This window comes from Agelaius tricolor, unplaced genomic scaffold (assembly GCF_023055355.1).
Source record: "Agelaius tricolor isolate 1412-34295 unplaced genomic scaffold, bAgeTri1.0.p SCAF_3, whole genome shotgun sequence".
Taxonomy (NCBI): Eukaryota; Metazoa; Chordata; class Aves; order Passeriformes; family Icteridae; genus Agelaius; species Agelaius tricolor.
In genome coordinates, this window is record NW_027269263.1 from 30,673,091 (window position 1) to 30,691,730 (window position 18,640).

An 18,640-nucleotide genomic window follows, 5' to 3' on the forward strand; every position below is an offset into this window, starting at 1 on the left:
ACATAAGACCCCTGTGAACACGGTCACATACAATGTATATTACAATGTATATATTATGTACAATGTATACAATGTATATATATACAATATATATTAATTCCCATTGAATTCTATATTTCATGGGACACCCACCACAGAGAAGACCAGAAGAAGAGGATGAACAGGATGCCCTGGATTCACAGGGGCGGTAACTAACTTTCCCCTAATTTGTCTCCCTTTCTATCCCCCCTCCTCTTTTTTATATTTCTTTCTATCTCTCTCTCTACCTCATATTTACTGATAAATAAAATCCATGCTATTGACTATGGCATATGGTCTTGTTTGCACCTTAATTAATCTCCCTTATAATCAGATTGTAACACATATCTGAGACAGTGCAAATTAATTTCAGAGCTCAAAACCTACAAATGAAATTGCCAGAGAGAGTAGTCATTTATTATACGAAAATTTTAAGAAGTACTACCATATTCCATGAAGTCTTATTACCACATGCAATTTTTATTTTTAAAAGTTAGCAATATAAACAGTAAACCACAGTGTAATTGAATTCAGAATATGTTGACAGACTGCTGAGTCAACTGGGGACTGAGGAAATGAGACACTTCCACTGGATTTCTGCAGGGATCAGTTCAAAACCAGTATTTGCATCAATACTGGAGATGAAAATTGATTTTTAAAAATTACTGGCAATAATATCTATGGTTGACAGGAAATGAGAGCACAGTAAACAGGACAAAGGCAGTCAGAAAGAGAGTGATCTGTCTCACCTAACTTAAAAGAGAAAAGTAAGAACAGATACTTCTTGTATGAACTAGGAAGATTCTCACAGAAAAGACCTACCAAGAGACTGAGACAGACAGACAGACAGGGAAATCTTTCTGGAAGCACTTTGATTTAGCATGCTATTTATGAGATGTCAAACAGCTAAGCAGACATCCGGAGACAATGTGCTGATGATTTATAATTTCATACATGATTATCAAAAAAGATTCACAGACACCAAGAATTACCAAGGGAATAGGAAAGATCTTGTATGGAGAAAGTGAGAAGCCACCAGCAGAGATTACTTGAGGGACGAGACGCAGAAGAGCTATAATAAAATATCCAAAAACTCAGGAGTAAAAGTGCATCAATTCCCTTTATGCCTGACCCCTAACAACAATGGGATCTTCAATTACCACTAAATCCAAAATTATGAGGAAATTTTCTCTGTATAGAAAATGTACTGCATGCCACTAAAACCTGCTGATGCCAAAGCACACACAAAATCCTGACATATCAGGACTCAAAAGAATATGCCCACAGAGGCACTCAGCCTTCTTATAATGACCCTGCTGCCAAAGTTCCACTGAAGACTTGAGACAACATGTCCTACTGAATTTGCTCCACAATCAGTATGTATGATGGCAGAGTGATCCCTGCCAGACCTCAGAGACAGTGTTTGCTTTGTAAGCTGATGATACTGGCTTACAAAAACAGCAGGAAAAGCTGGATATCTACAAGAACTGTGCCAAAGAAGAGTAGTTTCAAACCTGTTGCTCTTATGTATCCAGCAAATCTGCTGCAACTACAGGACTCCAGAGAGCCTTGTGAGAGACTCCAGGCACACAAGATGCTACAGCTCTGTGTGGAACAGTAGGTCCTCCTCTGACCTAGACCACTCAAATGAAGTCCTTAATGCCTGGTTCTTGACAAGTGTGGGTATCCTCTTCCTTACGCTAGTTCAAAGTCCCAAACACTACAATGCTGCCTTTCCCCTGATATCACAGGACCACAAATAGTAACTAGACTTTCTCTTAATACTGCCCTGTTGCTTACAGCTTGAAACCCTATTAGCAAGAGCAACCCAGAGTGGGCTGTGAGACTTCAGGTGACTTATTTGTTGCTGTTGTTTTGGAGAAAAAAACACAGGATAGACTATTTAAACCAAACAAAACAAAACAAAAAATACACTTGCTTTTAAATTCAAAAGAATTCATTTTTGCATTCTTGAAAACAGTGCAACAGCAAGTGAAAACTAAAAGCATAATTTCCATAGTAATTTTTTAAATGACAAGTTGTCACCTAAGTAGATTAAAAATAAACAAAACACTTGAATTAGTGAGGGTATGAAGTCAGCATACTTTATATTCAATAGTGGTTGTCCACATGCAAAAGGAATGTGATGTTCTTCCCCCATGGCTAAACAGTGATACTCCCTAACCCAAAATATTTAATTAGGCAACGTTTAGGAGACTTGACTAAAAATTTCAGAATATTTACTATTAATACAGTCTTCTGAGAAGAGGAAAAATTATGCACTATTCTCTTTATAAATATTGCTTATATTCCTGTGTGTACAGACACTTTCCTTTTCTTCCCATTATTAACCCTCAAAAAGATGACACTTATGTCATGAACACTGTCTGAAGCCTTGATTAGTGGCATCTTGGAGAAGAAAAATGGGAAATGTCCTATTTCTTTTTAATAAGATCTCACCAAGAGCAAATAAAGACAAAGCAAATATGTATGTCAACTTGATACTAACTCTAATTTTTCTTTATGTTTACTGTTAAAAAAATAAGATTTATACTCCTTTTTTTTTACAACAGTTTAAATTCAGAGGTACCTTTACAATTACAATAATCACGTTGATCCCCATGCATTCACATGGAGATAAAACTTCAGTGTAAGATGACTGTGCAACAGAAAATGCTGAAGGACTCCTTATTTCACTTCCTTCTTGGCTTACTCTACAACTGCAAGAATGAAAACCTCTTCATTGCAGTGATTCTCTTCTGACAATTCATGCAACAATTTTAATGTGGCCTAGCACATTGTCAGTATTCAAGAACAGTCACTATAAAACTACCAAAGTCTTTTTATTATCTGCAAGTGCTTGCCAGTTTTCTTATACCGCTTTCCTCTTCTGCTTAACTACTGTGGTAGTGCTGAGTTAATCCCCTTAGAATGAAGAATCTAATTAACATCTATTAGGCATTTAAACATTAATTAGACTATAGTAATTAATACTCAAGCTAATACAATATTTAAGTCTACGATGGGCATTTCTGCTACTGGGTGAAGTTTTTGCTCTTTGTTACTCAGAACAATCAGCAATAAATTCTGTAAAAATAACAATGTAAGGCAGCATGATTACTTTTTTGAGCAGCAAAGTAAGGATGCCCCAGACCACTCTTAACTGGACTAGTCTCCTCTCCCCACCTCCACTAGTTTTCATCCCCTGAAGGGAAGGACTAAGTCCCAAATGTCATCTGTGTCTTGGGTTCAGTTTCCTTGAGTGGTAAAGAGGAAAGAAGAGACAACTCTCATTAGAAGTTCTGGTTCCAAGCATACAGTTCTCAGTTGCATCCAACTAAGCTCCACTAAGTATTTTTCATCACAAGACATGCAAAACACAATGCCCTCTCCTAATTCCAAAATAAAGGTAGTTTAATCAATAACACAGGTACACTCCACCATCTGTCATTTCTAGTTCTGTTGTTTCAGGGCTCCTTATGCCTCTAACCATCACCCTTCACACAAATGTAGACAAGCTTCAAGGACAGTGAAGTAAGTTTTCTTTAAAAATTACTGCAATAGGTGGGAGAGTATAAATATTGAAGATACACACACAATTTAAATATCTGCGGCATGAAGAATAGACAGGCATAAACAGGATCATCTGGATCATCAGTTGAAGGAGATCCTGCCATTTCCAAGGAAGGTGTTTTAGACTTTTTAGAAGGTTTTTTTCATACCTCATACAAAACCGTAGTATTACCATGAAGGAGAGGTCCATAGCAAATGTAGGAATGACCAACAACCCAGCCTAAATCAGAAGCTGCCCACCATACCTAAAATTAAATATAAATAAAATTATAGTTAGGAGTAATAAAAGGCATTAAAAAAATTTACATGACATTTAAATAGAATTACCTCACCAGGTTTGAGGCCGTATACAGCGGACATGGTCCAGTTCAGCATAACTGCATAGCCACCAGTTGGTCTCACAACACCCTAAATGAGAAAATTTGAGTATTTAAGATCAAGATTTGAAGGATACAATCATAATGCTGTGTTCAATTAAATGCTAAGGATTTAGCAGCAATGGAATCAAAGTTGTCCAACTTCAATACTTCCTACTCAAGAAAAGGATCTATTCCAACAAGAACATGTGAGCACCTCCACTAAAGTAATTTTTGAAAACTAAAACCAAACATACAATAAAACAAACATTCAGAAGATAACTAACAAAGCTAAAATTCTCTCATAAAACTTGGATATACAAATATTCAGTTAATATATACTGACAAAAAATAAGAGTTAAAGTACTTACCTCACTTAAACAGTACCATCCCAATGCTAGGCATATTTTAAACTCATTGCCTACTTTATCTATATCATCTTCACACCTGCAAAGTAGATGATCCCTGAAAAAAATGGGGTGAATTACTCCCTCAAATGTCCCTTTTTGCTCTGACTCTTTTTAAAGATGTCAGAGTATATTCTTGAAAGTTTACTATCCAGCATGCATGAATGCTAAATGAATACCACCCCGGTCTTGAGCTAAAAGAGGGATCTGAAAATTAGAATGAGAGGTCATCAACAGCATCATGCACCTTGGTAAACCAAAAACCAGCTCTGGAACATCATTAACAGGAAACTTTTTGACATATTTTGCAATACTGCTATGGTCAATATATATTCCATCACCTTCTAGCACATTATTCCTAGAAGAAAGAATTAAGTAAACTACGTCCTGGTGTCCTGAACTAAAACTCAGATGAAACCCACTGGACCAAACAAATATGCAGTGTGCAGACATTACAATGCAGCTGTCTGTGCTAGGCATGGTATATTCTCTTGATGTACTTAATAGAATGAAATAGGCACTTTCAGGCCTCATCCAAGAAATGAGGGACTGCAGAGATACATTAACTCATTAAAATGGAGATTGCTAAGGCAGAGAATGGTTTACAAACACTTCACCAATTTCAGACAGGAGATTGCCTTTGTTCAACTCAGCTTCTAACTTAGCCTCTGTTCTGAGATCAACAAAAGTTTTTAGGATGGTCATAACCAATCCTAAAAAAATTCATGTAGTTTTACCTGCATGACCATTTTAATTAAGTTACTTAGATGAATAAAAAAGCAATTTTATTCACTGAGAGTTACTTTTTGTAGCTTACTTTTAGTTGAAAATCTCTCTCTTGTAAGGGTGATTGATTCAAGGTATCTTTATTTTTCTCTGCAGGGACAACACATTGAAGTAAACTTCTAAGACCTATTACCTCTGAGATACTCTATTGATACCCAGTCATTAAAATATCTGTTGCAACAAAGGATCTTATCTTGGTTTTTTTGACAATACAACTGTATGATTTAGCATATATATGTTGCTTTCAAGGGCCCACATTGAAGGTAAAAGCAGAAGACATTTTTCTCAGCAAAATTGATGTTTGTTTTCCCTTACATCCTAAGAGATTCTGAACTTTAGACAACTTAGGCAACGCCATTAAATAATTTTTAGCAGTATAAATGTTCTCTCCAGGATGTGTGATACTGTCTGAATCAGTGGTGGCAAGACTATTGCCAGAAAATTATATTCAGCTTCTCCTCCACATTGTAAAAAAGTATTTTAAGTACCAGGCAAACACTCACAGAGTTAACTTTTAAAATACAATCCTTTAAAAATACATTGTTAAAACTAATTTACATTCAAAACAAACATTTTCAAAGAATACCCTTTGTTAGTTTTCACTTAATCTAAACTTCTATTTTCAGGGTATTATGTACTCAGAACTGTGCAGTAACAGAAGCATTCAGAACATGCTTTATTTCATTTAATCTGTAATGTCATTCAGTACATCTTATCTACAAGAAAATTAGCTAATATGTAAATAATGAACAAGATTAGTCAGCAATAAATGCAATCACACAAGTGATATATTAACTGGTCTTGTCATTAAGTAACTATACTATGCTTATCTAAGAAAGTTAAAACACAGAAGATAGTACTGAATAAGACATTCTGCTATCCTCAAAAGTTTATTTTGTACAAACAATTGAAGAAAATGCATCTTATCTTTATATTACTACTGTTTAAATTTAAAAACATTATTTATTCCTAGACACTGCCTTTAAAATAGTGAAATGTGAATAAATGAGATTAAACCATTTGTAGAATGCATATAATTTACAACATTGTGCCCTGGCAAACATTTTCAACCTTTTCAATTAAATATTTTTTCATGGGGAACTGCAAATAGTTGGTCACAGACACTTAAGACTACTGATAGTCCTTTACCTTGGGCAAACCTGTTGTTCCAGATGTATACAGAATATAAAGTGGATGGTCTGAGGGAACAGAGACACATTTTGAACACTGGGCTTTTGCAAGCTCTTCTTCCCAGTCGAGATCACGACCTTTGGTAAGAGGAACATGGCCCTGCCCATTGAAAAATAAGAAAATTGTCAAAAGAAAACCGCATGGAATAAATGTAATTCATTAAAAAAACATGTACTATTCAAATTTTTTATACAGTACTATTCAATTTTCTGTAATCTCTCTACTGTATTAGTTCTATTTTGTATTTAAATCTTATTAATATAATGCTCACCTTTAAAATTAAAAAACAAACTACAAAAATACAGTAAAATATTTCTTGCAAAAAAGTAAAGGCACATGCACTACACAAATAAGTGAAGGTTAACATAAAGGCAGTACGACTGTACACCCACCAAATTAGGTCGCTGGTAAATGAGAACTTTATCAGGTTTGCTCTGTACCCTTGCCAGTGCTGCTTCTAGGAGAGATATGTATTCCACTTTCCTTTTCGGTTCTACTCCAAAACTTGCTGTTACAATAAGTTTGGGCTGAAAAGAGAAGAGTTAATATGTACATTTGCAATGTACTGTAGATATGTAACCTAATAATATTTTTTATTAAATTCAACATATACAATTTATCTTTACATAACTAGACACAGGGGTTAGATCAGTTTTCTAGAGTAAATCAAGCTTGTGTGATCTTGCTGTCCACGCGTCTGCTTTTTCTTTGGAAGAACATTAATACCTTCTGACACTTCACTGTTTTCAAACACATTTGAGTAAGAAATCAACAGTATTAACTTCTTACTAGTTCCATAAATATTAATGAACACAGAGAAACCCCTGTCCATCTCAGCTCCTCCACTAAGGAAGAGTGGTGCAGTGATGTCAACAGTTAGCTGTACTGTTTTGCATTCTACCTAATGCCTCCAATTTCACATTTCAATACTAGCTGAAGAGCTTTGCTGGCTTTTTCACAGCCTGCAATGAAAGTCACAGGACAGAAAGGAGAAGAAAGAGGGAAAACAAGGCAAACAAGAGATGGCAAGAAACTAGAAATACAGGAAGAGAATAAGCAAAAGTCATAAGGCACATAAGGGAAGTAAGGCTAGAGTTTTTCAAGAGATGGGTGAAGGACTGAGGGTGAAAAATTACTAAAAAGCAGATTTGTATGGATCTGGGGCTTTTTAGACTAATATCTGCTTACAAATGTAGACTTCACATATTTTTCAAGAAATTAACCACAGCTTTTTTGTAAGACTGCCTAAGTGAAGAAATCTGCATAGAAGCTATTTCCACTTCAGTCCGAAGCTTGGTATTTTTTTTTGTTTTGTTTTTCAGGAGAGAAAAGGTAGCACCAAAGAAACTATGTGTTACAAAACATATTTTACTTGGAAAAGAATGAGTCTTCAATCTCTGTTGTTTTGAAGTTTTAGAAATGTATTTATCATATGGTGCTCAGTTTGATCAAGCTAGTTTACTAATTGTATGCATTAGCATAAATCCCATTAAGTAGGCATAAACCACAGTGTCACAGTTAAGGCAAAATTAAATTCAGCAGAGAAAGCACAGATTAAATAGTTCTCTTGTGCAATAATAAAATGTTTCCTGTCCAAATCTGTCACTCAGGAAAGATCCCTAATTGGCGTGTATTCAATAAAAAGACTCTGGATGAGCTTTAAAATTTCAGCATTCATTGATTTTCCTTTTTGGAATGCACTGATTTAACAGAAGATGATACAATACAATGCAGTTAAGCTGAAAATTCATTGGGAGGCCACCCTTTAGTCAGACTGTAATAAATAAAAGATGCACAGTCCTATTCAAGTGTTAAGATGAAAAACTTTTGTTATCACTAGCTTTATAGTAATTTGTAGATGATCCCACCTGTGCTCATCAGCTGCCTTGTATTTAGTAAGGACATCTAAAATAAGCCATACTAAATTAGCTAAGGTGATGTACTACCAAAGTGAAGAAGCATCACAGATAACTCCAGGCAAATCAAAGGCCCACTAATGGTTTTAACTGCTCTTTTCTTCTCTCTGCCTAATGACATTATTTCTCCTGCACCTCTGCTCCCACATTGCTTTCATACACCCATTTTCCACCTCTTCTGTGGCTCCATGTAGTTATATATGTTAAGATTAGATAGACATTTAACAAGTTTGAAGAAAAAACAGCAAGAGTTCAAGGGTCTGCTGGAGAAGAAACTACATAGCTAATGAGCTATAGAAAAAAAACAGCAATGTTATGAAGTAGAAATGAGATAAAGTAAGGGTCAATAGTAAAAGATGCTGGTACAAGACCAACATTTTATTCTGTTGTAAAGACTCCTTCTACAAATTTTTCTATACTCTCTAATACTCCTCAAGTGATGCAACTGACACTCCTGAAGGAGGGGATGCCATCCAGAGGGACATGGACAAGCTCAAGGAGTAGGCCCATGACAACTTAATGAGCTTCAACAGGGCAGAAGTGCAAGGTCCTGCACCTGTGCCAGGCCAAGCCCTCCAAAAACCAATGCAGTCTGGGGAATGAAGGGATTGAAAGTAGCACTGCCAAGATGGACTTGGGATACTGGTGGATGAAAAGCTGGACATGAGCAATGTCTGCTGCAATGGGACAAAGAGGTAATGGTATTAAACTATAAGAGGGTATATTTAAACTAGATGTAAGGATGACATTTTTTGCAATGAGGGTGGTTGAGCACAGGTTGCTCAAAGAAATGATACATGCTCCACCCCTGGGAACATTCAATGTCAGGTCTGACAGGGCTCTGAGCAACCTGATTTATCTGAACATGCCCTGCTCACTGCAGGGAAGTCAGACTAGATGACCTTTAAAGGTCCCTTCCAACTGTTCCATGATTGTATGAACCTACCTATTGCTTTAACATTACAAATTATATATTCCCAGACTGAAGTAAAAGGAAAGATGACAAAAAATCCTGTTTTCATGCTCTGTATCACTTCATCACAATTCACTGCAGAATGCCTGTAACTGCCAATCTGACACAAGTAGAAATTACCAGCTGCAGGACTTTGCAGCATTCCCAGACCTATTTAAAATTCAAGATAAATTAGGCTAAGCTGGCCAAGTGTACCTTTTCATAGTCGCCAGAAAGTGCTTGTTATTTCTTTCACTCAGACTTTCCAACAGAGTATGAAGTTTGACCTTTCTTCTACAAGAGCATCTTACAACCAGCTTTCCACTGCACATCTTTAACGCTTTCTAATTAATTTTACCAATATCAGGTCCTGTACTGCAGCATCTAAACCAATTCACATAAAAGCCTGATAAAAAGGTTAGCTAATTGTGCAACTGCTTTATTTATTCAACATTTTTACTGTCTATTACAGGTACTTACAGGCAGCCTCAAGAGTGTGCAATTCACTTATCGTGAAAGCTTTGTCACGCTGAAAATTGGAGCATGTTTCGAAACTTAGATTGAGGATATGCCTCCCTTACTCACATTTTAATTATACATCAGATGGACCAAAAATCATCCATAATACTGCCTTTTAAAGAAACTAAAAGGCAATGTAAATTAGGACTTAGTTCATGGTTTGCAGCTAATAATTATATAGCTAACTCTTCAAAAGAGTTGCTATGTGACCTTGGGTAGAAAATTTTAACTTCCTCTCTTTTCATTTTAATGCATGAAGCAAGGATTATGATTATTGCGCTGTCTCCCTTTTATCCCCTGAGGAAAAACCATTGGGATTAATTAGTCAATAATTACAAAATACTCTAAAGTAAACATGCTACATAATTTGTATTTGTAGCAACTTCCATTTTTAAAGCTTATATTTTTTTTCTTATACATTATTTTATAGCTTGTTAGAAAAATGTGTAAGTGGGAAAGAAAGGGAAAACTAGAGAGCTGTCGTTAGCCTTTTTTCATCATTCCAACAAACCATTTTGGCCATTTTATTAACATCTTTGTTAAAGCATCAAGGAGAGAGGGGAATGCATTCAACTCTCTATTTACAGATATTTATAAAACTGAAACTTCAGTCATCTAAAAAGCACTTCTGCACACAGAAATCTACATAAAAGTTCCACAAATCCTGGAGAGTTGAACCCTACACAAAATTCTCTTCTGGTTTATACATCTAAGCAACATTCATTGCTTAGATGAATGATAAGATAAGATGACTACAACAGAGAGTCTGAATGCTTTAGGTGACTGATCAAGGTGACAAAAGACTTTACCTTGTTCACTAGTGGAAAACAAGAATAGGCCATTCCATTGTTAGCTGGTTTGAAACTAACGCATAATAAGCACGCTACTAATATGCCTATATAAGGTACTTAGAATAGTCAACTACTATTGTCATTTCAGTAACACAGAGATCATAACACTTTATAAACAAGTTCAACTTATGCCGAACACAGGAGCCTTTAAAGCATTCATCTCTATTAATTATGTAATCAGCACAGTCACTTATTTAGGACAACTGTTTCCATAGCTGTCAAGAGGGATGGCTCCTTTCTGGAGAGTGTGGTGGGGCAGTGTGGGTTCAGCATGGCGTGAATCGTTTGCCTCTCTTGTATACTCTGCTATCAATATTGTTGCTGCTACTGTTCATTTATTTCATTGCTGTTTCTAGCACATCGTTCTTACGTCAACCTGATCTTTATCTTTTAGGCCTCCAATTTTCCTCTTCGTCCCACCACAGGGAGGAAGAGGGAGAGGGGGGAGAGAACAAGCAACATAAGGTTTGGAGTGTTTCAATGAGAACAATAGATTGGGGAATACCGTTCCTAAATCATAACATAGCTGAAAAAATTAACTACCTAATATACCTAAACATCAGACAAGCCAGTGAAACCACTTGGGTTTGGCAGAATTTTCCTCATACATTTGATGAAAATGCTGAACCAAAAGCCAATACTAAGGAGATGCTTAGGAGAAAAAGATTGACAAACATGAGAACAAAGTACACTCTATGCAAACAACAGTGTGTTAAACCCCTGCTTTTGTAGAAGGGGTCTAAATTGCTCACTCCGTGTCTGCTATACAAATATCAACCTCAGCACAGACACAGTACTTTGCTCATATCGCAACAATAGGTATTATAAACAAACCATGTGCCACACAAAGAAAAATGTTATCCTGTCTGGGAAAAAATCCAAAGAACGGGTTTTTGACAATGACTAATAGGAGTAACTAATGCAATGGTGTTTATTGCTTCAAACAGGTTATTACCTTTGCATGATCAATGCGAACCGAAAGCTCTTTAGATGCAAATCCCCCAAAAATCAGGCTATGGATGGCTCCTATCCTCGCACAAGCCAGCATACAGTACACGGTCTGTGGAATCATGGGCATGTAGATGACCACACGATCTCCTTTCTTCACACCATGTTTGATCATGACATCAGCTAACTTGGAGACCTGTACTGACAAAACATTCATATTTAAAGTTTCTCCAGATCTGCTGCTGCCCCACTAGAAAAACTTTCATACAGTCAACAGATGCACGACATCAAAGAGACAAGCCAGTAGGATAAAGAAAGCTGATGTGATGTAATCAAGGTTCAGTAAATTTAAGACAATTTCTTTCTTGCAAAAAACCTACTAAGACATTTTTCTTTCATAAAATAAAAATGGAAGGAGACCAATTATTGTAGTCCGTACAGCCAAAAAAAAAAAATCAACAGCAATGTCTAGCAAATTTTTAAATGAGAGCCTACCAGTCATTCCTTTATTCAGGTAACAGTTTATATTTCTCAATTTTAGCTCTGAGGAATTAATGTAAACAGGTCATTTCATAATGTAAGTTCTGTCCTATCTAGCTAACTTTGAAACAAATCAATATGTTGTAGTATTTTCTTTACTGCAGTGTCATAAACTTCTCAACCTAAGACAAGAGACCTTATAAAGGTTATAAACCTTATAAATTTGTGTTTCCCTTTGGTTCAGACCTTCCCTCTGAACCAAAGGGAAACACAAATTCAGAATGTTATCTAGGTTTAAATATCTAGGTTTAAAATCAATTCTTGCTCTCATTGTCAGATTTCGTTTTTGCTATGCAGAAACCTAAGAGAGACTATGTAGCAAAGGACTGGAACTCACAAAATGCTATAGACTGGTCAGCAGCAATGCCCCTGTAACACCATGAGAAAATATTTATTATTTTGACAGTACACCATATTTGGTCATAAAAGTAGTACTGAATATTTCATTACTATTTACCACATAGTAAGCTGGATTATAGTGAGCATGGGAGCCTGTGACAAGCACTGTCAAGTTGTCCCAACCTGCTTGTTGTGGCATGGCAATGTGGCATCTTCTGAAAGAAATGCTTTCTTTTATAGTATTTAAAAATTTGAGTTTTCTCTTTAAAGAGCCACTACATTCAGTCCTAGAATCCTCATAAATATATTGAAAAGGACATAAACTGCTTTCTATGCAGTAAGAACATCTAAAAATACCCAATACTAAATCAGCTATGGTGATGGACTTAGCCAAGCGAAGAAGCATCATGGATCACTCTGTGCATATCAAAGGCCCACTACTGGCTTTAAGTGGTCTTTTCTACTCTTGTACCTCTCTGCCTAATGACATTATTTCCTGCACCTCTGCTCCCATATTACTCTTATATATCCACCTCCAACCTCACTGTTTCTCTCTTCAGTGGAAATACATGTTCAGACTTTCAGTAACCTGAGACAGTAAAATCCAGAAGTTCCAGGAGCATCTGCTCTGTCTTTGCATTAAATTTGCAGCTCATCCACAATCAAACAGCATATTTCTACATTCTCCCCGAGGATTTAAGAAAATGGAAACACAGAAGCCCCAGGCAGGCACTCTTGCATCAGAAGATACTGTGTAAGTTCCATTTTCTGTAAGCATTGCATAAATCTGTGCTGTTATTTTCAACCACAAGAAATAACATGTTTGTAAGGCAAAGTCATCACCACACCAAGCTGAAAACTCACACAAACACAGGTATCTATATGATAGTATGGAACAGATATCTTAAATATTACTGATTTTCAAGAGAAAATATATTTAATGCTAGACTTATTAATAAATTAATATAAATTAATATAAAACTGATATAAACTATCAAAACTCAACAAAAACCAAAGACTAGACATGTAAAAAGCTAGAATATATTGCCATACCCCCAGCATTTACAGTCATTTCTAGGTATAATTAGTGAAAGTAATTGTAAATAAAGATAACAACTCTACTTCCAAAGGTAAATTATTTTTCTGTAATTCCTAGTGTAAAAACATTAAAATCTTCAAACACAGAGCTAACATCACCCTCTCTCAAAGAAACAAAAGAGCTAATCATTATCTTCTCTGCTTGTGACTCTCAAGCAGAGTGCTGACAAAAGGCCAGAGGCAATGAAAATAACATTTAATGAGTATTTTTATAGTCACTGTAAGTGTGGGCAATAAATAATTAAACACAATGGACAAGTATTATTATTATTATTATCATCATTATTTCATAAAATATTATTAATAATTATGAAAAAGGCAATGTTCACCTGCTAAAGGAAAAAAACATTATTTAATGACTATAATTAGTAATTTTTAAATAGAAGACTCCCAGTGCCTGTAAACAAGCCATATAACTGGTTCCTGGGTAAAGGAGGGAGACAGCAAAGAGATCTGCGTGTACTTACATAATCTTTATTGAAATCAATCATACCTAAATTGCATTTAAAGCAGAACGTGTGTACAGCATACTGCAGACAGGAACTACATGTCATCTGTGCAAACCCAGTAATCACTTGTCTGCACCTGATTTCCCTACTCTAAAGACTGTAATGCTACTGAAGACAACAATCCAATACAATACACAGCTATCTATGATTTTCTTTGTGCCCTTTCCCTCATCCTTCTGACAGACAGGGAACATTGGGACCGTACAATAAAACACTGTCTCTATCTGCAACTATTTGGAAGACAGGGGAACATTGTAAAGCAGGTTTACATTGCCCTTCAGATTGATGTGGGAGCCCTGAAACACCCAAGCAATCACTCTTTCTAAAAAAAAGGGGAAGGTGGAAAAGTGAGTACTGACATTTCATCAAACTGTTAAAAGTCATGAAACCTTCCACTTTGTTACAATGTGCTGTCATTTATGATTTATATAAATACAGTGCAGTGTACTTTATCACTCAAAAACTAACATGCTATTTCTCCACTTTTCTTCAAGTTTAAGACTGCTCACTCACTTTAATATATTTGACATTTCAGTAATAAAATCACTTGAGACCAAGTGATATAGTAAGAAACTCAAGCAGGCTTTCAGCTTGGAAGACCAGAGCATAAATTGCACTTCTATCAAAGGCATGGACCAGTGAGCATGGTTTTACTTTTTCCCAGCAACCAAATACTACAGCTGTATTAGCAGCTAAAGTTTCTAAGTCATTCAGTTCTCAGCTCCTAGCAGTTACCAAAAGCAGTTTTGGTCCATGCCAAAAGAATTTGTCTTAAAAGATGCAAAACCAGAAATCCCATTCAAAATGCTCAAAAGAGGAATTCCAAACCTTCCTGGGTTGAACAGTGACTGGGACACACAAGCATAGAATACATCAATGCAAGCTAAACTCTCCATGAAAAAATACTATAGCCTACACCCCTCCCATTTTTAGCAGATGGGAGGGGTGTTACTTTTGTTACTTTTGTTTTCAGGAGTCTGGTAGCTGGCAGATAAACCAAATTAAACTTACTCTACAAAAGTGGACCAGAAAGCTCCAACAGACAAGCTATTAATATCAAATATTGCCTTTCACATTTATTTGCTTTTCATTAAGAGCAAACTGTGGAGAATTCAGAAATAGTATTTAGATAGGAGTCAGCCTCCAGCAAGATTATAATGAACTTCTGAATGAACTTCTGCTACATACCCCAGAAAACTTAAACCAGTTCTTCCACTTGGTTTTGCAATGCTCTGTAAGAAGAAATGTAGATGAAAGGATGTATATGTCAACTAGCAAAATTTTCTCACTTTGCACAAATTTGCCATGTCTTAAGAGTATCAATACACTTACAGAGACATAAACTTAGGAGACAATATAATATCAAGCTTAAAAAGCAGAAAAAAGGCTACTTTTCAAGTTCTTTTCAGAGGAAACTTCTACCAAGCAAGTTCACCTGATATAACTTACATTAGAATGTTGTATTTCTGCATTAAAGTTAACCAAGTATTATATGCAACATATATATAGATTGATTTCATATATACACATCTATTTGTATATATATTGTGTATATATCATAATTATTGAAGGCAAACAACTCAAAAATTGTATATAGAAAATTTTAATTTTCCTTTATATATTAGTATAAATAAAAATAGGTAAGGAGCTGGATCCTTTCAAAGTCTTCTGACTCCTTAAAACACCAGAGCTAGTTATTCCAGCTCCAGCATACCGTATATCATGTTGTTTTTTTGATTTGTGTCCAAATAAATAGAAAACTGGTAAGGAATACATGTTTTCTATATTTTCCTTAAAAGGTAGAATGCATAACAGGTTTATAATTTCTTTGTAGCTGTATGACTTCTCTTTTCTTGCAACAGTGGAATAAATCTCTCACAAACAGAATTACTGTATTCTGACCTCATTCCACATTTTAAGCCATAGGCTCACATTACTCCAGACACTACATGCATATCCTAAGTACACTGTATGTTACATTCAAAGTAATCCACCTTGCACATTGAAACACGTTAAGGAAGAATGCAAGTCAAACTCCAACATTTCCTTGTACTCAATTTTAAGTTCAACTGCTACATGTAACTGGAAGAAAAAAGACAGCTAAACAAGAGTAGCAGCATGAGGGCAAACCTCCAGCAGACAGCCCTGAGAGCTAAGAACTTTCAACGTGGCAGACTGCAAACACCCATGGTGGCAACAACCCATGGTAAGGCACAGAGTAAACCTGAATGGGCTGATGCAGAACTGGATGTTCACAATCTCATCAGGAACAAGCTACTTCAGCCAACAGGGAAGTCAAAATCCTCACAGCTTCCAGACAGAAGGGTCACCAACACCCTCATGACAGCCTACACAGGGGCAGGTGATGCAGCTTTCTTTGGGGTTCCCCCAGTAAAATTTCATTTAGGCTTACACTCAGTTATGTGCAGCAACAGCCACGGTACACATTTAATTTCTATGGAACTGTACCTTTGCTCATCACAGCAACTGTCAAGAGACTTAACTAATGTTATGATTAACCTTTTAATTAAGATCTGTTAGGGGAACAGAAAATGAAATCAAATACAGACAACTTAAAAATTAAACCAACCAGAGGAAAAAGTTATTAAACTGCAGAAGACAAAGAGGAAATGGAGGAAATACTGCATCAAAACCTATTGGATGCAGTATAGTTTGGCAGAGGTAGCAAAGCTTATAAGTCAATACCGAGCACAGCAAAAGAATTTAACTAGTGAGGTAGATCATTTCTACCTCTCTGGTATTTACCTACTGTGCAATATTTATTGCCCCTTCTCATTAACAAGGTTATTCTGAAACATACCTGGTCCAAAAGTTCCTTGTATGTTATTCTGTCTTTGGTATTTGTTACAGGACTGTCATAAATAATGGCAATTTGGTCTCCTCGTCCATTCTCAACATGACGATCTACAGCGTTGTAACAGATATTCAGCTCTCCACCTACAAACCTACAAAAGAAGTATGAAGTATGTAATAGCTAGCCTTCCAACCTAAGACAACTTTTTTTTTTTTTCATTTTGTGTTTTTCTTTTAAGGAATGAGAGCATTCGATTAAACAATAGCTCTCAAAACATTATGCTCACTTCAGGAAGTTCTTTTCTATTCTGTAACCTCATGATTGACTCAACAGGCTAAATACTATTAGTGAAAATAGACTATTAGTGAAAATAGAGACGTTAAAGTACTGTATCTTAACTGAATTAACTAAGATTCTGCTAAACTTGGTCTTGGTTTAACTTACTTTGCATTAATCACACTGATTTTATATGTACGGTATCACAGAAAAAGCATAAATTCACATAAATTAATTTGACATTATGAAAACATGCTATTATCCTACTTTGTACTGGCACACACAAATACCCTTTTCAAAGAGAACAGGTTCAGGACCCAAAATAGTCTTATTCATCTCTTGGCAATAACAGTTAGACATACACGCATCTGTAGCTAAATGAAAGCGATCCCAAGTTATAAGATCATATGATTATTATGCATTTGACAACACTCTTTTATATCAGTAACTCAAAATTTTCTGTAAAGTGATATGAGTCACAGCCTCATTTACAGAAAACTCTTATCTTCCAATTAAAGAAAAAACATTTCACAAACTTAGGTTTCACTTTTCTAGTCATTTTATACAGAAAAAAATTCAAGTGCAGCATAATCCTCAAAAGTACAATAATATGGAAGGTACCAGTTACAAAGACAATTCTATTTACTGGAAGATGACACAGGACCTAAAAGTTAAAGTTCACACTAAATCATGCCTCTTTGTTTGTTTTTCTATCTGCATGTATATCTGGGAAGCAAAACTAGCAATGTACAAAAAACACACAGTTGAGAGTTTCCAAAAGATTCTACAGGGACAACTGTACAGGGGTAACATATTATTATAATGCAATTAGAAATAACAGATGGCCTAAAGTAACCTACTACTAGTTTAAAAAAAGTATTTCCTTCTTCACTTCTCATGTTTAGTAAAGGACTGCTTTATAATATAAACTCAGGATATTTTATATATTATTTTATATCCATACAGAGATGCTATGGGATAATCTTTATTGTCTAAAAATGACAATTATGAAATTAAAAACAGTTAGGATGTTTAGGATGCAGTTATCTTACTGCAACTCCTTTACATTACCATTAATAAGGAGAAAGTGGGGGACCATCAAAGTCACAAACCATCCTGTACAAAAGTCTACAAAACCCTTCCCCTAAAAGGAAAACAATATGAACCATAAAGGATCTGGAATTGTTTCACATAATACAGAGAAACTCTGTATTACTGTCATAAAAGTTGGGTAAGATTCAGGTTTTTCTACCAAATTACTGTAGGATGATATTAACAAGGGAACACATTACCTGGGCCATGCATATTCACTTAAAATGGTGAAAACATGAGCAGGCATGAGAGCTTTGGTTCTTCTAAAGATACATGGCAACAACAACATGAATTTTTAGCAATCACAAACAAGTGTGTGAAAGTGATATAACTGTAGGTTTATTCAAAAACCAAGACTATCTGGAAGGTGTGGTGAGAGCTTTGTTACCCTGTTGAGAAGGAATGAGGTTCTGATAGGACCAGAAAAGCAGACATGCACTCTTTTACATCAAAT

The 18,640-nt window shown here is 35.7% G+C and overlaps 1 protein-coding gene across 1 annotated transcript in view; it reads right to left on the reverse strand.

The window, feature by feature from the left end:
• Positions 1-18,640, reverse strand: part of ACSS3 (acyl-CoA synthetase short chain family member 3) — a 65,365-nt gene that overhangs the window by 41,850 nt on the left and 4,875 nt on the right. Inside the window, exons 2-7 of the mRNA XM_071423355.1 lie at positions 16,825-16,969; positions 11,525-11,713; positions 6,724-6,858; positions 6,290-6,430; positions 3,919-3,999; positions 3,741-3,836 (exon numbers count right to left, since the gene is read on the reverse strand). Of these exons, the coding sequence (XP_071279456.1) occupies positions 3,741-3,836; positions 3,919-3,999; positions 6,290-6,430; positions 6,724-6,858; positions 11,525-11,713; positions 16,825-16,969 (787 nt within the window). The remainder of the gene's footprint in view (positions 1-3,740; positions 3,837-3,918; positions 4,000-6,289; positions 6,431-6,723; positions 6,859-11,524; positions 11,714-16,824; positions 16,970-18,640) is intronic.